Here is a 21,093-nt window from a genome sequence, read left to right as displayed (position 1 = left end):
AAAGACCAGGTCCTGGGCTGGTCCTGGGAAAGTTCAGGATGGGTGTGGAACCTCTTCTTATTGCCAAAAAGTAAGGAAGTGCTGAAAGATGACAGGGCTTTGTCAGCAGCAGACAGACATCAGCTTGAAGAAGCTTCTACTTGCCAAATCTGGGGTAATAGGGGCATGAAAATAAACAATGATAGGAAAAATCTACGGAATAAAGAAGACTCCACAAGTTCACTCTGCTAGAAAGGAAGAAAGAAAAGCATGTGCGAGGAGAATAAAAAGCTCTTCCTTATAGTAGCTTGCAACAAGTACACCTGGAGGAAATGATGGAGTCAGAGAAACCACTCTTTAGCAGCATCCAATAAATAACTGATGTGAATAAAATCATCATCTACAGATGCTAAGACTAGTAGATTAAATTTCATGGGAAATGGGATATTTGTCTCCCCACAAGTACTTAATTAACTACAGTGGGAAACTGGCAGCTTGGCGGTGGAAACCCCCTCGCACACCCCACCTTACCCAAGTGGGTCAACGGTAACGCACCAGTCCTGGGGCCGGCAACACCAGGTGCTTCCTGACGCGGGGCATTGAGAAGGTGGTGGTTGTTTAGTCGCTAAGATCCTGTGCTGGAAGAGACCTAGGGCAAGAGGAGAAGGGGGCGACAGAGGATGAGATGGCATCATACACCCAAGACATGAATTTGAGCAAACCCCAGGAGATAGTGAAGGACAGGGGAGCCTGAAGTGCTGCAGTCCACGTGGTTGCAAAGAGTCGGACGTGCCTGAGTGACTGAACAACAGCCACGATGATAGGAGATGTACCACGCTGACATAAGATGTTAATTATAGGGAAACCCGCTGGGGTGAGGTTGCGGGAGTATATGGAACCCTGTGCGTTCTGCTCAGTCTTTCTTTCATTCTTCAGGGTCTCGTCGTCGTTGTTGTTTTGGTCACACTGTGTGGCGTGCAGGGTCTTAGTTCCCCAACCAGGGATTCACCCGGTGTCCCCTACGGTGGGAGCTCGGAGTGCCAAATACTGGACCCCCAGGGAAGTCCCTGATTTTTTTTTTTTTTTAAATAAACCTAAAGCCACTCAAAAAATAGAGTCTATTAATTAAAATAAATTCTAGATTGTGACACAAGCATTATATGAAATTCAGATTTCTGTGTCAGTAAAATTTCATCGAAACACAGCCAGACGTATTTACATGTTGTGTATAGTTGCTTTTGTGCTTAGACAGAAGGGTTGAATAGTTGCCATGGAAACAGTGTGGCTCACAAAAGACTATATAATATTTACTGTCTAGTCTTTACAGAAAAGAGTTTGCTGATCCCCGAGTTCGATAACAGTGTTGTGCCAATGTCAAGTTCTTGATTTTGATCATTGTATGTTGGTTAATGTTAAATCATACCCTTACTTTTTCGGAAAGATACACCGAAGAATATAGGGATAAAGAGACATTATGGCTGCAACTTACTCTCACATAGTTTGGAAAAAACAATTATGGACAGACTATGGAGTATCCTATGTGGTAAAAAAAAGTCAACATTTGGGAAATCTGGGTGCTGGGTGAAGTTCAGTTCAGTTCAGTCACTCAGTCGTGTCTGACTCTCAGTGACCCCATGGACTGCAGCACACCAGGCTTCCCTGTCCCTCACCAACTCCTGGAGTTTACCCAAACTCATGTCCGTCGAGTCGGTGATGCTGGGTGGAAGGGCAGGTAGGAGTTCATCATACAGTATCCTCACAAGTTTTCTGTGAGTCTGGTTTTATTCAAAGTAAAAGGTTGAAAGCAAAACGAAGAACAAAAGATCATGGGCCTTAGAACCAACCAGAACTTGAATCCCTGATATGCTGGCTCCGTGGCCTCAGAGAAGTGGTTTCGCCTTTCCAAGACTGTGTCCTCATCTGACTTGTAAAGCGTAGATGAGATAATGCCTGTAAAGGGTGACTTGTAGTGTAGAAAATCAGCATTGATTCCAGGTGACCAAGCTGAAAGGTCTACAGTGCCTTCAGGAAAATGATTCCCAGATGTCTGCTTTCCTTATGGTCAAGATGAGTCAGTCCATGTTCTGAAATGGCAGCTGCGTTTCCAAACAAAAGGCCCTCTGTTGGGGTAAGTGAGCCATGATGATGGCTCCAGTTGAAGATGATGGACTCTGATCAGCCTGAGAGGAGCGTTGAGAAGATGCTTGCTGTGATCTGGGGACTCCTAGTGGAGGGGTTAGGACATGGTCTGAGTTCCCATGTGTGGTGGCAATGTTATGCTGAGGATCTAGGATCAGGACTGCCTTGGAAACTGGGCCTGAGAGGTTGTTGTTGTTTAGTCACGAAGTCACGTTCAACTCTTTTTGTGACTCCATCGACTATAGCCTGTCAGGCTCCTCTGTCCATGGACTCTTCCGGGCAAGAATACTGGAGTGTATTGCCATTTCCTCCTGCAGGGGCTCTTCTGCAACCAGGGATCAAAGCTGCATCTCCTGCATTGCAGGCAGGTTCTTTACCACTGAGCCATCAGGGATGCCCCCTGTGAGTTCTATAACAGCATTGGTCTAAGGTTGCAGGTGAAATCGTTACTGTTGTTGCTGTTTACTCGCTAAATCATGTCTCTCTCTTTTTGACCCCATGGACTGTAGCCTGCCAGGCTCCTCTGTCCATGGAGGTGATGCTCAGACATCTGGTATTTATGGAGCAATATCAGGGGTAAGAAACAATGGTTTGAGTTTATCTTGAGTAATACAGACCAAAGACAATAAATGCTTGATGGACTAGGAAGGTGCCTCAGTCTGAAAGCTGAGTCCACAGGACGCCCTCCCCGTGAGCAGTTAAGTGATTTGGCAGTAGAATGGATGCTGCTCTGTATGAGGTTGGAAATGGAGAAGATTAGATAAAAACCTATGAGTGCCTGGGATGCTAGGAGATATGGAAGCCTACCAGAGCAGCTGACCCCAGACATCCTTCAACAGGAGGACAGGTGGGGCCTCTGCTTCTGGGGCGCACCCAGGGGAGGCGTGATGGTTCTACTCTTGGGCAGTCCACATTCCCACTTTGCCTCTAACTGAAATAAGTGCTCCTCCTGTTATATTATACACCAAACACGGCTAAGGGAAAATGATCTAGAGCTTACTTCTTTAATAGCATTCCAGAAAGGTAGATTGATGATGGGTAGCTTTAAATGTCAAACCCAGAAGATAACAGAAGAACTACAGTAGTAACACTGCTGTGCCTGTGTGTGTCACTGACCACAATTATTTGTAAGCAGTAACATACAAATGTGTCATCTCTAAAAGCAATAACCTAAAAACGTATTATCTTTAAAAAGTCAAATAGCTAGTTCAACCAACCGTTTATACCTTTGCTAAGTGAGTTCGGAGTCCCTCAAACTGGAAATGAAGATTTTTTGCAACCCAGCTGTGTTAATCTAAACGCTTTTTAGCCCGGCTTCAGATCAGGTTAGTATGTGTGTGTAAGAGAGATGGGAGAGGGGGCGAGAGGTTCGGGGAAGAGACGTTACCTCTAGACTTTGTGAACGGTCCAAAAACAGACGTGTTCTACGCCTTCTTCTCCTCTCCTTCTCCTTGACCACCCTCCTTACCCCAAGAGGAGGAAATGCAAAGCCTTCCTCTGTGCTGGAAGTACCAAGTTCTGGGATCTACAACCAAGAGGAAGGTTTAAGCACCGACGCTGTGACAGAGCATCTTGTGTATCTTCACGCTTCCTTCTTAGGGAGCCTGAGACCGCGCCAGGTGTTCCGTTTCCTAGGCGACCGAGAGATGGAGAGAGGAGGAGCCTGTCACTCCATGTTAGTTCATGTCAACACTGGGGTTCAAATCCGGACCTGTCCCATTTCCTGAGTCACCTCTGTCGTGACATGTCTCAAGTGGAACCTTTCCTTTCCCGCCAGGAGCAATAACCCCCTGGTCCCTCGATAACCCCGTGCTCCTCTGGGACTGCTGGTCTCCGCTTGGCCCCCGAATGCCTGGCTCTCCATTCTGAAGCCGCTGATCCAGGGTCCAGCATCTTTCACCCTAGACCATCTCCCTGAGCATGTCAGAGCCCTGTCACCCTCCTCGCTCCAGTATGCACATTCTTGGGAACAGAAAACACTATTCATTTTCTTTCCAAAAGCGATACTGTGCATTCTTGAATAGAAGGCAACTTTTTTAAAAATTGATTGTACTTTTAGAGTGAAACTTTTTTTAAAAATCCTTAAATTTTAGCTTTTGAACTTTTTTTTAAAAACAGTGATGCTCAGATATAACGGTTGGTGTTCCCAATGTACTACATTTGAAAAACCATTTTTTTTCCCCTGATGATGAAATGAATGCACTCCAAGTATAGAAATAGTGGAAAATTTGCACAAATATAATGAAACTAAAAACCACTTGGAATCTTAACTCCCAGAGATTACGCAGAAGAGCACAATGAAGAAACTAAAACCGTGGTATCATTCTACATCCGCCTTCTGGAGGTAGCCAACGTTAATAGGTGTCCTGTGTTTGTCTAAGAATGCACATAGGAGTACATAGCTTACATAGGTGGGATCATATCATGATGCTGTTTTTAAGCCTTTTTTTTTTTATTACCAACAAAATAAAAATGTCCATAACTAAATATCTACTTCATTTTAAGAGTTCAGGGGCTTCCCTGGTGGTCCATTGGTTAAGACTCTGCTTTCACTGCGTAGGGCATGAGTTCCCTGGTTGGTGTAGCCAAAAATAAATAAGAAAGAAAGAAAGAAGATCCAAAATGAGCAATCCTTCCAATCATCAGAAAATATTTTGTATAATACATTGTGTGTGTGTATGTGTGTGTGTCGTATTTTTAAGACGAAAAGTATAGAAGAATATACATTTCTAAGAAGGACTTCTTTGGATGACTTTTCTGCTTTGTACTTTCCTGTGTTTTTCCAGTAACTACACTCATAACTTAAAGTAACCACAGCTAATATTTTGGTATATTTCCTAATAATTTTTAAAAGTATATTTTAAAGCACCTGTGGAATCATGCTGCATGTAGGGATTTCCACACTCTTTAAATCTTCTAATGGTGTTCAGCGGGCATTTGCCTGTATCACTGATGGCGTTATGATATTTTTTCATGTTGGGGATACTATGATTTTTTTTCTTTCCTCTATTGTGGGCTGTTTGTACTATTTATGATTTTTTTCACTGTGCAGTGCTGTGAGGAAATAGCTGTGACCCTTAATTATTGTTTCCCTGTCTGAATACTCCTTAGAATTCAATCTTAGGGATATAGTCACTGGGTGAGAAGGTATAAAAATTTTAAGGCTCCCATTGCAGATGAACAGACTGGTTTTAAGAATTTCTGCTCTTTAGTTACAAATTAAATAAAGTCTTGTTCATTGGTTATAATAAAATGGATGCTACAGGTGACTGTTATTATCTTATTTTTAAAGCTGGTCTTTTAGTCCTATTCTTTGACATATTTACAAATATTACGAATGTGTGCTAAGTCACTTCAGTTGTGTCTGACTCTTTGAGACCCAGTGGACAGTAGCCCTCCAGGCTCCTCTGTCCATGGGATTCTCCAGGCAAGAATACTGGAGTGGGTTGCCAACAAATATTATATCGAAACATAAAAACCATGCTTCTTTCCCCCAAATTTTTCAAAAATGCTTCTCAAATTAAATGCAAGCAGTCATCAGTGGATAAAGAAGTTGTGGTGTGTGTATATATATATAATGGAATGTCACTCAGCCATCAAAAGGAATGAATTTGAGTCACTTCTAGTGAGGTGGAATGAGAAAAACAAATGTATATTAACACACATATATGGAATCTGGAAAAATGGTACTGATGAATCTATTTGCAGGGCAGGAATACAGTGGGGAAAGGAGAGGGTGGGCTGAACTGAGAACGTGGCACTGATATATATACATTACCACATGTAAGATAGATAGCTAACGGGAAGTTGCGTGTAATACAGGGAGCTCAACCTGGTGCCCAGTGACAACCTTGAGGGGTGGGATGGGGTGGGAGGTGGGAGGTGGGAGGTGGGAGGGGGGTTCAAGAGGGAGGGGACAGGTGTGTACCTGTGGCTGATTCATGTTGTACGGCAGAAACCAACACAAACTGTAAAGCAATTATCCTCTAATTAAAAATAAAATAAAAAAAAAAACAGGTAAGCAGTCACCTTAAAGAAAGTTTAAAAAATAAAATCATCCTAATATAGCCACAATTATTCTTTTGCCGAATCTCCCTCCCTTGCTTTTCTGTGAATTTTACACAGTTGGGGTAAAAGTGTATGTGGGTTTCATATCCTGTTTTTTAAAATTGAAAATTTATTGCAAGCATTTTTCTGTGTTGTTATGTAATCTTCATAATTATCATTTATGATGACTGCAGATTGTCCCACCGGCCTCATTTCCCCAGTGAACTCTTATGTTTTTTCCAAACTTTCACTTTCATAGCACTGTGGTGAGTGTGGACTATGTCTTTAGGTTTGAATCCTCAAAGTAGATTGATTTGACTCTGAATATAAACTTCTGTTCACCCTAAACTTTCACCAGCTTATCCTGGTCTGTCTTCTAGGTTAGTTTTAAATATTGAAACTTAACTCCCACAGCCACGTGACATTCGGGGGGTTCTGGCTGGCAGAGCATGCAGCCGGAACTGCGATGTCCTCAGTAACAAGGTGTCCCTGGCCGTGTCCTGTTTGCCAGGTGAGCCTTGGGGCTCCGCGTATTTCAGCCCGAAGCTGCTGTTGTTTAGTCGCTAAGTCGTGTCTGACTCTCTAGTGACCCCGTGGAGGATAACCCACCGGGCTCCTCTGCCCATGGGACCCCCTAGGCAAGCATACTGGAGTAGATTGCCATTTCCTCCTCCCGGGGATCTTCCCGCCCTGTGGACCAAACCTGTGTCTTCTGAATTGGCAGGCGGATTCTTTACCACTGAGCTAGAAGGGAAGTGTACCAAAACAGAGCAGTCTCCTCCCGTGTCCCGGTGGTACCCAGTGCCTGCCCCTGGCTGCTGATCACAGGAACCGTTTACCAAACAGCCTTTTCCAACAAAGAAAAAAACCACAGAGGTGGGGAGGTGTTGTTATGTAACCTGCTCCCCGCCTTCCCCCCCTTTTTCTCTTTCCTTTTGTCAGAACAACATCAGCTCGGGTTAGAAATGCATTTAGGGTGTCTCCTTTCTGCTAAGGCAACCTAGCGACTCCACCTTCGGAGATGCAAATTTTCCATTTTGCCAAAGTTCATAAATGCTTCTTTGTGGACCGTGAGCCATGTGGTTCTGCCCCCAGAGCTATCTCAGATCGCACAAATAAACCTAGCCGTCTTCACCTGGCTCAAACTAAGCATTCCCCATCCCCCCGCCCGCCCATTCATTGTTTCCCTCCTCGCAGAATTTCCTCTTGGCCTTCAGCTTCACAAGCTCAGTCTTCTCATCAATATGCCCTGTGCACTGCTGCCAAGCCTCCAGTAGTTTAGTGCGTATGTTCCCTTCATCATTTTTCTTTGTTCTGGAAGCCTGTGTTTGGTTTCTGAACCTTCCCACCTCCCCATGCCTAATTCCACCATCACCGTGGCTGGCTCTAGACATGACTGTCTACCATCTACCTATTTATTTACAGAACATCCGAGATGGAAAGAGCCTTTGCAATCTACTCACACATGCAAAATCACCACCCCCTCCAATCCCCTTTGCATAGAAAACTTTGTTAGGTGTTGCCCCCCTACCCCAGAGCCCAGCAGCCTTCGGAGCCTAGGTGAAGGTAGCTGGGTTTCTGCTGAGCCAGAGAAGACAATGTTATCTCCCCGCGTGGACAAAGCTTCCTTCTTTGGATTTTCCACGCAAGAAAAGGACGCTTTATTCTTGGAGCCCAGCAGCGTATAAGCAGAGCCGATCTCAATGGGTTATTCATGGTGTCCAAGAGAAATACCTCTGGAGCTGTATTTCATGTGAGATGGAAGTGGGCTTGGCACCCAGACAAGGGGGCTGCCTGCTCGCTGGCATGCCCTGTGCCTGTTGGCCCGGCCCGGCCCTTGCCCCGGGTGGCCAGGCTCTTCTTAGCCAGCCAAGGGCTCCCCCTCACCGCACCTGGGCACCACGAGGCTCTGCCCGCCAGGGTCACAGAGAGGCGCTCTGGGTGTTTTGGCCTTTAAGTATTCTACTTTTCTCACTGTGTCTAACGCTCCACTCCGTTCCCCGAGCCAGACAGAGGAGGAAGCGCTTTCTGAGCGTGGTCCCTCTTCTCAGCGCAGGGATGCTCTGGAACCCACCCTCCGAACAGAGTACCACCTCACTGTCACCTCCGCCCTGCTACTACCCTCACGCCCAGAAAGTATTTCAGAGACATCCTGGCGGCTGCACTGACGGGTCTGATTTTTGACTTTAACAAGTCCTACTGAGAGCTAGGGGGCTTCCTAGGTGGCACTAGTGGGAAAGAACCCGCCTGCCAGTGCAGGAGACCACAGGTTCGATCCCTGGGTTGGGAAGATCCCCTAGAGAAGGGCGCGGCAACCCACTCCAGGATTCTTGCCTGGAGAATCCCAGGGACAGAGGAGCCTGGCGGGCTACAGTCCATGGGGTCGCAAAGAGGCAGACACGACTGAAGCGACTTAGCAGGCACCGAGAGCTATGCCTGCTCATTTCCTGGGAATGCAGAGGAAAACCTTCCCCCTGTGAGTTAAACAGGTAGAATGGAGCTGAGGAAATTCTCAGAGTGAGGGTTTCCCCCCCACCCCCGCTTTCCTTTTCTTGGGGGAAAAAAAAGTTTATGTTGACTCTTTTGCTGGAGATACAGTGCACATTTCTACCCTTCCCCCAAAGGGAAGTTTGTATTCTTTTAAATAAAAACCATTTTAAAAGCCGAACTCAAGCCTAAAAGGATCCAAGGTTCTCCTGAGTTCTCAGAAGGTGTAGATTTATTTACTATAGTTAAAACATAATTAGTTCTCGGGGGATAGTGTGTCTTTTAAACGGCTTTATTGCCACCATATTAGTTTTCTGAATAATCAGAAACTTCTGTTATGATTATGCTCCAGTGTGCAGACAGAAACACGCCCTAAGTAGAAACAAATGTCAGGAATTGCTAGTTGTCACTCGCAGAAGGGGACACCACCGGGGGAAGGAGGAATTTGATAGGATATTCTGAAGAAATATAACCTAACAATGTCTTGGATAAACTGAATGATAGCTTGGGCAGGTACACGTGCCCCACCCCCGAGCCCACCTTTTTTTCCTTATTAAATGGTGTTTCCTGCATCCCTTTCCCATCATTCTCACTCCAGAAGCTGGGAATGGGCTCAGTATCCCTTGAAACCCGGAAGACGGCCCTTGCTTACTAACACTTTCGCGAATGGAAGCAAGCAGCGTCCCCCACCTTGAGCCGGAGGCTCCCACGTCCTGTCCCAGTTCTGGCTCACCGGTCTTTCCCATCGTTTGCAGGTTGATGTTTGAGATGCCGCAGGAAATGGGTTTAATAGCCATCGCAGTCCGCCAGACGCAGGGCAAAGGTCAGTCATCTTTTGTTACTGTTTCTGTTGTTTTTGTTTTCTAAAATCTGTGACTCTCTCGTGGCCAGAGGGCCAATTGATTGCATGTGCTGATCCTCGAGCTGACTCAAGTCAGAAGTTGTTTGTTTTCACATTGCCCTAAAATGGAGGAAGAGGAAGGGAAATTGATTAGAAGACTGAACTTCAGTAGAATTCAAGTGTACCCTCCAACCAAGATGTTTATTAAATCACTTGACAACCGCCTGTGATTGTTTTAATGTTCTTTAACCTACATCTTGTAAATTCCTCTTCCTGACACATTGCCGTTTGTGTCACAAATGCGTTGCCGTTTGTGAATAATAACTATGTTAGAGAGGCATTTATTTTCCCGAAGGTTCTCTGGGAGGTGCCTTCCGTGTCTAGACCGAGTGTCACATGTCTTTCATCTGCCAGCCCCCACCCTGGCTGGCACTGGAGTTTGCATGGAGTGGGCCCTCGATCAGTGGGCAGTGCCTATTCACTGAGTGCCCACCAAGGAGCAGAGGGCTGTCCAGAGCTTCCACCTGCTGCTGACCTTCAGAGGAAGGAGCCCACATCCTCCCAGAATCCACTTGGGGTCCAGCTGCAAGCAGATTATTCCTGCTCAGGGGTCATACGTGGGCCACTGTCCCCTGCCCCTCCCCACCCCCAGCAAGTACCAGGCAGACCCCCAACTTTTAACTCTCAGAGGCTCTTATACCCTTTCCAGAAGAAGCAATGAAATGAGAAATCCACTGTTTCCACTTCTTTCTCCTGAGCATGTCTTTTGAACATAACTCAAAGAAAGAAAAAAATATTATTCGAGGCTGTGGTGCTCAATAAGGTAGTTTAAAAAAAAAAACAAAGAGCCAGGGAAGAAATTATGTTATACCTCTCTTTTGAGAGATGTATACTCTCTCTTTTATTTCCTCAACTTCTTTTTTAAGAAAAATAACTCAAGGGTTAATATCAGGAATCATTTTTCAAATTCAGCTTCCTTTAAAAAATAAATAAATAAATAACAGCAAGCTGTAAGTCATATACCATCCAGTCCCCCCACTTAAAGTGTACAATTCAATGGTTTTGTGAGACCATCACAATTGAGATCACTTCTAAAAAACGTGGCTTCCAGGACCTCTCCTGGATCAGTGTAGGTTCGGTCCAGTTTCCCCACTGTCTCTGTTTCTGCCTGAGTTGCCATATGGTGAGAATTAAACTGAGAGTGAGGTTCAGACACTGTGTAAGACTTTGAATCATCAAAGCATGGATGATATGAGGCAGAACATTATGCTAATTATCGGGAACTTGTTCAGCCACAGAGCTTCAGATTTTAAACAGCTTCTCTATTGTTGAGTTAACCCCAGAATCTCCAGGCGTTTTCATCAGTCCCGGTCTGTTCCAGCGGGACAGATCCTCCATTTGTGTTTCTGAGCCCTCCACATTTTTTCTGGCATTATGTGCACCTCAGTCTGCTCACAGGGCAGGCTGGCCAGTTTCCTGACGGGGCTTGTGTTCCAGGGCGGGGAAAGAATGCTTGGCTGAGCCCCTTGGGATGCGCCCTTTCCACCCTGCTGGTCTGCATCCCACTGAGATCCCCGCTGGGACAGAGGATTCCGTTTGTCCAGCATCTGATGTCCCTGGCCGTCGTAGAGGCGGTAAGATCCATCCCCGGGTACCAGGTATGTGCAGTTCATCACTGATACACCCCTGCCATGCACGCACATCTCTGTTTAGGCGTGTTTGTAGTGTGTGTGCGTGTCTGAATGACTGCTGTGCGTGGAGCCTCAGCCTGCTTTTTGTAAAGCTGGCAGCAGAGAGCTCCTGGAGTTTTAAAAGTGTTTGATAGCAGCTTCGGGCTTGCTGGAATGTGTTCATTTCCCAGAATTTCCCTTCTGTGCTGTTGAGAGATGTGTCCAATGTCCTAGTAAAGGCAGGCCTTTCTTTTCCTTTTCTTTCTTTTTGACTGAAGCACATTGGACTGGGTGAGTCTATTTATCCATCGTGTTTTCTGGTGAAAAGACTTTTTTTATAGGCCTAAACAAACCTCGGGCACCCAGTCTGTGTGCCTCAACTTCACAGTCATGGCAGGAGGTGGGGTTCCAGGTGGCCCAGTTCAAGGCAGTGTCTACTCGTGGGCCATTCCCCAGAGGGCACAGGCAGCCTTGCCCCGGCCACTGGACCACTCTGTTTCTGTTACCCAGGTTGACCGCTGGCACTTCATGGAGACTAATAAACTCAGTATCCTCTAATCAGTCAGTTCAGTTCAGTTACTCAGTTGTGTCCGACTCTTTGCAACCCCATGGACCACAGCACACCAGGCCTCCCTGTCCATCACCAACTCCTGGAATTTACCCAAACTCATGCCCATTGAGTCGGTGATGCCATCCAGCCATCTCATTCTCTGTCGTCCCCTTCTCCTCCTGCCTTCAATCTTTCTCAGCATCAGGGTCTTTTCCAGTGAGTCAGCTCTTCACATCAGGTGGCCAAAGTATTGGAGCTTCAGCTTCAGCATCAGTCCTTCCAATGAACACCCAGGACTGATCTCCTTTAGGATGGACTGGTTGGACCTCCTTGCAGTCCAAGGGACTCTCAAGAGTCTTCTCCATCACCACAGTTCAAAAGCATCAATTCTTCGGTGCTCAGCTTTCTTTATAGTCCGACTCTCACATCCATACATGATGTGATATGACTCAGTAAAATGCGTTGCTCCTGTGTATCTCCATAGCATTCTACTCAAGACATTTCTGCTTGACTCTGGTTGGTTCAGGGCCATCCTTCACTCTGGAGCAGGAGGTCCTTAAGGAAAAAGAGCCCCCAAGAGTATTGTTCCCTGCCTTAAGCCCCACCCCCACCCCCCCCACCCCCCCGCCCTCCTCCCTAGCACATGATGGTCCCCTGTGCTGTGGTTATGGATCTTGGGATAATCAATTTAATTCCCAAGATGGGTGTCTTCAGAGTGTTTCTGATGGCGGTACACAGTGATGAGGGAGAGGAGACTGAGATTCCTGTGTTCTTTAGGTCTCCTTCCTCTAGCCCCGCGGGGAACTTTAATACTCCAAGTATTGCTCCAAAGAGGTGATCGGCTGTCTGAAAAAGAAGAGAGCACGAGACTCCCTATTCCTGCCCGTTTCTAGAATATTCTGCTCATCTTTGTGTTTTCTTTTTTTTTTTATTTTATTTTTAAACTTTACAATATTGTATTAGTTTTGCCAAATATCGAAATGAATCCGCCACAGGTATACCCATGTTCCCCATCCTGAACCCTCCTCCCTCCTCCCTCCCCTCCCCTCCCTCTGGGTCATCCCAGTGTTTTCTTTTTTAAGTTGGATGACCTCTCCCGGTCCCTTTGTGTCTTGAGACTGCTTGATTAATTCGCAGATTCTCCTTTTAGGACATCAATTTGCGAGTGAAGTGGCCCAATGATATTTATTACAGTGACCTCATGAAGCTTGGTGGAGTTTTGGTTAACTCAACACTTATGGGAGAAACATTCTATATACTTATTGGTAAGTTCTTAAAGCCCTTACCCCCAGAATTTTTAGATTAATAGTCCTATTAATTAGTTCTATAATTTTTAGATTATAGAAATAAAATGGCTCACACATGGCTCCATTGAGGGGAGTGGATTATCATCTGGGATTTCTTTTTCTTTGAGCTTTGACTTACAGAACACAATATGTATGCAGAACAGGCCAGGTGGGTAGAAAGCCTTTCAGAGAGTTTAGCATTTGTACTTCTGGCCGTGGAAACCACCACATGGGTATCTCATCAAACAGGCGTTTTCTTACACCTCTCTACACTCCCGCTTCTTGTTGAATTAGACATGATGAAAATATCCACTTTGTTGCTTGGTAATAAGAAAAGAAAAGTTGATTTCAAGGATGGGTGTCCTTGCATTCTTAATCTGACCTTCCCAGGCCATGGAAAATTTGCCTTCTTTTTGACCTTCAGAAGACACTCCAGGCTGGTCAGGGTGAGGTAAAGATTCCCCGTTTCACCTCAGCACTTCCTCATCAGTCAAGGGGGTGGATTCAGAAGCAGTTCGAGAAGTCCTAGGTGTCCCTGATCATCCAAGCATCACCTTCTCCCTAATGCCCAGAGGAACTGGAGTGGGGTTCAGAAATCAGCAGTGGACAGAAAACGTGTGATGGTGTGTGGGCAGTGCCAGCCAGAGAAGACACGGCGTGTGTTTCCAGCGCTGCTGCCAACTGGCAGTGTTATTCGAGGGAAGTTATTTCCTCCCCTCCAAGCTCCGTCTCCCATGTGTAAATGAGTAACTGGGCTGGATACAGAGGTTCTGAATAGGGACAAATGATGGCTTCAGGGAGCTGAGGAACTCTCTGTCAGTGAGGGGAAACGAAACTTGCTTCTGATAGAATCCATAGCTTTTATTGACGTCTTAAGGCCGTGGGAGGTGAGCAGGGGGCACAGAGGGCATCTTTGGGGAAAGATTCAAGAAGTCACCATCAGTGGCGCCTGCTGGTCCTTAGAAAGACACAGCCTAAGCTGACAGCAGTCCACATGGCTCTTTTCCCAGGACCGTGCACTTTCTGGGTACATGGGAGTTTTTCAGCGCTGCAGACGCTTAGGTGAATGCCGTGTACCGGCACAGGTACTCCGCTGTTGTGTCTTGTTGGTGAAAGTGCGAACGAATGACTGCAAAGTCTTCCCTGCTTTGTAGTTGTTTTTTTCCCCAGGTGTCATTTACACTGGTTTGTATTTTAGTAGCCAGTATATTAAAAAAAAATAACAACAACCTTGGGCCAGCCAAGCCTTCCCTTCATACCGAAAACAGCTCAGAACATTTATCAAAAAGTACTGTTGTTATGAATGTTATTATTCTATCTAAGACAAGTATTTGGGAACTTTTCTTCTCAGAGGCCCTGGAAAGATGGTCGGCTCACTTGCCTAGTTCTTGCAGTATTTCACTTCTTATTGAAGCCCTCTTTGAGGCTGATTCAGGCCCTGTTGAAAACTAAGTCTCAGCTTTTCTGAAGACCCCCCTCACCCCCAGCCGGCAGAGAACAGCGGTGTTTAGTAACGACAGAGATAAGCCGGTAACTCTCTCCTGAAGCCTTGGTTTAGGGGCCTGTGAAAGAGCCACTGAACGTGGGTTGGCCCTCTGCCAACAACGTAACCCGAGCACCAAAGACTTGCAAGGATAAAGCATTAAAAGATGTGTTTGGGGTTATGCCATGATCGAGGTTGGAAGTCTCTGAATCCAGAGTTTATTCCTTAAGACCTGAATAAAATTCTTTATTTTCAAGCATGTGTTCTGTTATTCAAGTAGAAAAAGAAACAAGAGATTTTATTTTATATCTGGTTCAGCACTGAGCTCCCATTCTTGGCTAGACCACAGGAAGTATCATTTAAGAAGCAACTCTGTTTTGTCCTGTTCATCCCTTTCTGCTTAATTGAATCCAATGTGACTTGCTTTTTTTTCTTTTCCAACTAATGTGTAATACATTTGGAATGGCTCTGGTTTGATGAGGATAGTAAGGGAAGGATGAAAAAGAAAGATGGACTCTGAGATATAAGTCCTTCTCTAATTGGCCAGAGACAAAAAAAAAAAAAAAAAAACTCGAAATGAGGACAAGAAAGCAGCAAGTTGAGCGTAAAAGCTGTAACTTTATCCAGGCGGTCGAGAGAGACGTGTGATGTCTCAGTAGGTTGAGCTGCTCACCTTGTCCATCGTTTCTCTCCGTTCAGGCTGTGGATTTAACGTGACGAACAGCAACCCTACCATATGCATCAATGATCTCATCACAGAATACAATAAGGAACACGGGGCAGAGCTACAGCCCCTGAGAGCCGACTGTCTCGTCGCCCGAACGGTGACCGTGCTGGAGAAGCTGATTGACATGTTTCAGGACCAGGGGCCCAACGGCGTTCTTCCTCTCTACTATAAATACTGGGTACACAGGTCAGTGCTGGCTTGTCTGCATCCTCTTAAAATCCCTTTACTAAGGCAATAGTTTAACATCTTAAAGCGAGAAAATAAACACAGGTCTGGGTAATCCTCTTTGACTGATGGATAAACCTGGGGGATACCACCTTGAGTGAGCGTCACCAAGAATGGGGACAAACGGGCAATCCCGTGCCTCCAGGTGGGACGCGCTGGGAAGGACACTGCATCACTGAAGGCTTTCCTGCCCCAGTGTGTGTTTAAACCGAATCTGATTGTGAGGCATCAGGCAAATCTTAAATTGGGGAACATTCTCGGTAACTATCATTTTCGAAGGGAGACCTCCCAGCCTCAGCCTGACCTGAGAACTTTGTTAGAAACACAATTTTTTTTTTTTTCTGTGTTCAAATTCTATTTTTCTCCTTTGCTGACTTCTGTTTCTTTAATTAAAAATTTTTTATTTGGAGGATAATTGCTTTGCAATGTTGTGCTGGTTCCTCCCGTACAACATTCATGTTGTATGCATACCTGTGTATCCCACAGGTATACATACGTCCCCTCCCTCTTGAACCTCCCCCCACCCCCCCCAGGTTGTCACCGAGCACCATGTTGAGCTCCCTGTGTTACAGAGCAGTTTCCCACTAGGCTGTCTATTTTACATATGGTAATGTACATGCAGAAATGCAAATTCTTGACTCCTCCCCTGGGGCTGGGGCCCAGCATTCCTGTTTTAACGGGGGCTCCAGCAAGCTTTCAGGCACCTTAGTTTGAAAAGTACTGATGTTGACCAATAGGGGCCTCTACCTTTTAGCAATGTCAAGGTCTTAGAAACAAAGAGAAGGTAGGAGATTTTTGAGATTAAAGAAGACTCACGAGGCATGACAGCTGAATGCAATATGAGGTTCATAATCAGATCCTGGAAGGGAGAGAGTACCCACAGAAGACATTAATAGGATGATGGGGACTTTTGCACAGGGACAGATAATCAATAATGTGTCAAGATCACATTTCTTGAGAGTGATAATGATATTCTGGATTTAAGAAGATTATTCTTATACTTGCCGAAATATTTAAAGTGTCATGATGCCTACAACTTATTTTTAAATATCAGGAACCCCCCTCCACCCCGCATAAAAGAGCGTGTGCGCACGCACACTGAGGAAGAACTGCAAACGTGGAAAGTGTTACAGTGAGTGTAAGTGAAGAGGGCACGTGAGGTTTGTTGTACTATGTCCCCCCTTTTCTGTCGGTCTGAAATTCTTCAAAATAAAAATGGGGGAGGTGCAGCTTCTATACATTTAAAACTGTTAAGGCTATAACTCAGTAGGTGCATTTGGAAAAATATTGAAAACAAGTCAAATTAGCATGCATTTAACTTATAATTGATGCACCCCAACTCAATAAAAGTCTTCTTTTCAGAACAGCTAGAAAGAGGCCAATCTTATCTCAGCCAAAAAGCCTGGAGGGTTGCAGTGTTTCTTTAAAGTGCTAGAGAGTGAAGGAAGTGGCGCAAAAAAACCCTTCTGGATGTTCAGAATTAGGAGTGACAGTGTTTGCAAGAGAAGCAACTCCTAACTCCCTATTGGACTTGGTTATATTCTTGTAGTCACTGAGACAGTTCACGCGGGACCAGTGAAAGGCAGAGCTCAGACCCAGATGCATTTTAACTGTATCCAGCCCAGCCTCCTCTCTCCCGCCAGCCCCGAATCCTTTGCTATAACGGACTTAACTAATCATCTCAAGCCTCCGCTGCCTCTCACATGCCCCAGTGACCGAGGGCTGTTCTTCCTTTTCAGCGCTCAGCAAGTCCGCCTGGGAAGCGCTGAGGGACCACAGGCGTGGATAGCTGGCCTGGATGACTCCGGGTTCCTTCTGGTCCACCAGGAAGACGGCAATGTGGTCACGGTGCATCCCGACGGCAACTCCTTCGACATGCTGAGAAACCTCATCGTCCCCAAACAGCAGTAGTCCCGGCTGGGGACTGACGGACAGACTGAAGGGCAGAACTGAGGCGGGAGGCTTCCCCTTGGATTTCTGTCGCCTTTCCTAGCCCGTGGAGCCGGAAAAACTAAATCAGAGTTGTTGATGATTTTTTTTCCTCCAATTAACCTGTTCATTCTTAAATTTTGTTCAGGGTAGAGGGTCGATCACTGAAAAGATTTAGTTCAGGTAAAGACCTGCCATAGATATGAGATTTGTTCTCCCCTCTTGAAATTGGATGTGTGTTAATTGGCAAAAAAAAAAAAAAGTTTTTACATGGGAACAGCAATGGAATAATTCACGTTTTCCCAGTAGAGGAGATCTTTGTGCGTGCTCAGTCACGTCCGACTCTTTGCAACCCCACGGACTGTAGCTCACCAGGCTCCTCTGTCCGTGGGATTCTCCAGGCAAGGATACTGGAGTGGGTTGCCATGCCCTCCTCCAGGGGATCTTCCCGGCCCAGGTATTGCCTCTCTTGCATATCCTGCAATGGCAGGTGGATTATTTGCCACTAGCCACCTGGGAAGCCCAGTGAAGATCTTTATCCGTAGACTATTAAAAAAAATTTTTTAAAAGCTTTCAGGCCCTGGTCATTGGTGAGTTAGGAGTATGGTAACACTGTTTACAAGAATCCAGGGAGATGTTTTCCTATAGGAACATACACTGGTCCTTAGTCATCATTTTTTGTTTGTTTAGTGAAGAAAAGAGAAGGTAGGTTTCTAAGCCTTATTCTCAGCCTGGTGGTTTGTGGTCCAATAGCAATGTCTACATGGCTACAGAGGCACCCTAGCAGCTCTGGTTGTAATGACCTCGTAGAAGGAATCAGTTCATTACTTTGACATTAATTAATGAGCTTTCCTAAGTTTAAATTGATGGACTATTCTGCCGTGATGGGATCAAGTTCAAGATCCTTAAAGCATTGATTAGGTAATTGCTTGGATGTGAGGGTGGGTGATTTGGCTCCAACAGCTGGAGATGAAGTCTCCCTCTCATACCACACGCAAAGGAGGATTTGGAGCTTTAAGCCAGCTGCGGGCTTGCTTTGAAATATAGAGCATTCCTGCAGGACTGTATAGACGTACACAGTATAGACGTACATGGCATTTTATTGCTAAGTCACAGTTTTTTGCCCCCTTTTCACATTGCCAAAAAAAGTTATTGCTATTGCATACCGTCAGTTAAGAGCGCGCGCGCGCACGTGTGTGTGTGTGTGTGTGTGTGCGTGAAGTCTTAAAAGAAGATGTTCAAAATCTGATGCCCTATGAATCTCTATGAAAGAACAAAAGAAAGGAAGCCTTTTGATATGCATTTGCTCTTTCCAGATGTATTCCATGCTTTTTCCATGTAACTCTTATCTCCACTGAACTTGAGACTCATAACACATTGCTTTTCAGCCCAAAGAGGCCACTTTTTGTCCGCTTTTCTCTCTTCCTGCCAATCCCAACTGAAATTAGTGAAAAGAAAAGTTGATGAGGCTCTCAGCTCTGAACAGAACTCCCTTATTGTGCCCTAGCACTGTCTTTCTCCAGCTTTAACCGGTCAGGCTAACTCCAGAAAGTTGCGGTTTTCGGTATAAAAATCTGTCTACCTTTAGCCAGGCACAGGCAACCCCGTAGATGGAAAAAAATAACATGTTTAGTCAAGTACACTAACCCAATATGTATGTTTTGGAAATGTAACTTGAAAAGATTTCAGAAGTCATATTTTACAAATAAGGCTTCAACTAGAATTATTTTTTTTAACAAAACAAAACACTCTTTCCTAAATGCCCAAGTCTAAATAAAAGTTTGAAGTCCACAGCACCCCAAATTTACCAAATGGACTCACCCTGGAGAGGGCATCTGCAAAATATCATTAAGAAGAAAGTTCTCAGGCTAATGTTGCAAGTTTGACTTCTCAAACTCTGTAATATAAGGCAAGCCATCTCTCAGAGCTGCCATCGTTAACTTTTTGCATTTCTTTGGGGGGTTATTTAATGAAAAACATGCTATGATTTGTTTTAAGCTGAAGTCCTACTCTAGACAGTCTGCTTTAGGGAAAAAATAATGTTATCATTTAATTTCCTTTTGGTAAATTAAAACTAATGAAGTGTGGCCATGTCACAGCAGATGGAGATGCTCTGGGCGTATCGCTTTGCTCCTGCGCTTTCAAGACTATTCTTATTTCTTACTTGTGCCGACACCCAGTTGTCTTGAGGGAGGCAAAATAGACTTGGAGCAGATGCTGCGTTTTGCATAAACCTGACTTTGCCTCAGATGAACCAAAGACTTTTGAAATTCTGCTTCCTATAGAACAGCTGAATAAAGGCATTTTGCTTACAGCTGTTAGCATTAGGAAAACTTGCTATACTGCACTTGTTAATTTGGGTGCAGTTTATGCACCCAGCGATCTAGGATCTCAAGGAGCTTTAAAGTCTTAACGAGAACTTCGAGTTTTCCTCTTAATCTTTAAAACATAGCACCTAAACTCAGGATTGGCATGTGCTTTGGGATATTTGAATTGTGCCCTAGCGTAGAGGCTGCGCATTGAGCATCTACCGAGTTACGTGAAAGGCAGGAAGGACGGCAACCCCTCGGGGCTGGTAGCAAATTTCAGAGGAATTCTAAAATAGGACCCAGCCATAGCTGGGCTTTCTGTGCCCCTCCCCTGCCCCCGCAACACTCCTTGGCACTGGTCATCCTGGCAGCATGTACAGTGCTGGGGCACAGTCGGAAGGATCTGTGTCCCCCAGGGGCTCTCTGCTACAGCATAGCAGACTGCCCGGTGTGGGAGCAAGTGGTCCAAGGAGGGGTGGGTCCACAGGACCAGGCCTGGGGTAACATGCACCTCCAACCCTGCCCCCACCCCCACCACCTACACACACGGGGAGGACTACGTGGGCACCCCTCACCCTCGAGTCTGGGAACCAGGAGAGAAGCCAGCCTCAGCCAGCCGTTTCAGAATCCATAAAGGAGACGTTTTAGGCTTACGTTCTGTAGGTCTGTTTGGTCTTAATGGGCAAAGAATTGAGAAATCGGTATTCCTAACTACTATGCATATTTGAAATAAAGCGTTAAACCTCTGCATTTTTAGTTTTTCAAAGACTCATCTCTGAAACATAATCACTTTAAACCGATGCCTATAAAAAGCAAGTCTACCAAAATAAACTTTGAGACCTTCTCTGTAGTTTGGGCTTATTTTTTATTTTTACCATGTTTCATTCGTCAAAATAAGCAATTCCTTTAGGTTACAATATTTTTTTTTATTCACATTTAAACATTTTAAAAAATAAATAGTTTTACATCAGAAGGAATAGGTATATGTAAGTATTAAGAAGCTGGTTGCTTTTTTAAAAATGTAGTTGTGAAAAATGTGTTATGTATCATACAAAAGACAAGTCATATTACTCCAAAGAATGAAAGTCAGCAAATCCCAAAAGTTCAAAAAAATTTAATTAAAGTGAGAAATACATTTAATAATGTAAATTTTTTAGTTTAAAAATTTTAACAAGTTTAATATAAGAACATGTTCTGTTCTTGTCCAATTGTTCTTCCTATTTTGTGAGAACTACTTGACTTTTGTTTCCACAGTTCTTCCCCAAGATTTCAATCTTATTTATCATACTTAAGTTTAGGAATAGCTTGAATAATGCATCTTTGATAACTCAAGGGCTACAATTCACTAAAATTTCCACAGTAATTTTATGGAATTTATTTGAAATTTTTCTTTTATCTGTAGCAGCCCCCACAGTCTACCT

General features: G+C 44.9%; 1 protein-coding gene across 2 annotated transcripts in view; it reads left to right on the top strand.

Annotated features, from left to right (window-relative positions):
- HLCS (holocarboxylase synthetase) overlaps window positions 1-20,516 on the top strand; it is a 214,403-nt gene extending 193,887 nt beyond the window's left edge. For both annotated transcript variants that reach the window (XM_061424628.1, XM_061424624.1), the window contains exons 7-11: window positions 9,408-9,475; window positions 10,991-11,151; window positions 12,864-12,978; window positions 15,182-15,395; window positions 17,174-20,516. In XM_061424628.1, coding sequence (XP_061280612.1) covers window positions 9,408-9,475; window positions 10,991-11,151; window positions 12,864-12,978; window positions 15,182-15,395; window positions 17,174-17,345 — 730 coding nt within the window. In that variant the 3' untranslated portion in view covers window positions 17,346-20,516. The remainder of the gene's footprint in view (window positions 1-9,407; window positions 9,476-10,990; window positions 11,152-12,863; window positions 12,979-15,181; window positions 15,396-17,173) is intronic.
- The last annotated feature ends 577 nt before the right edge of the window (window positions 20,517-21,093 follow it).

This window comes from Bos javanicus, chromosome 1, assembly GCF_032452875.1.
Source record: "Bos javanicus breed banteng chromosome 1, ARS-OSU_banteng_1.0, whole genome shotgun sequence".
Classification (NCBI taxonomy): Eukaryota; Metazoa; Chordata; class Mammalia; order Artiodactyla; family Bovidae; genus Bos; species Bos javanicus.
The sequence above is the reverse complement of the archived record's forward strand: the minus strand, read 5'-3'. Positions and strand labels throughout refer to the sequence as shown.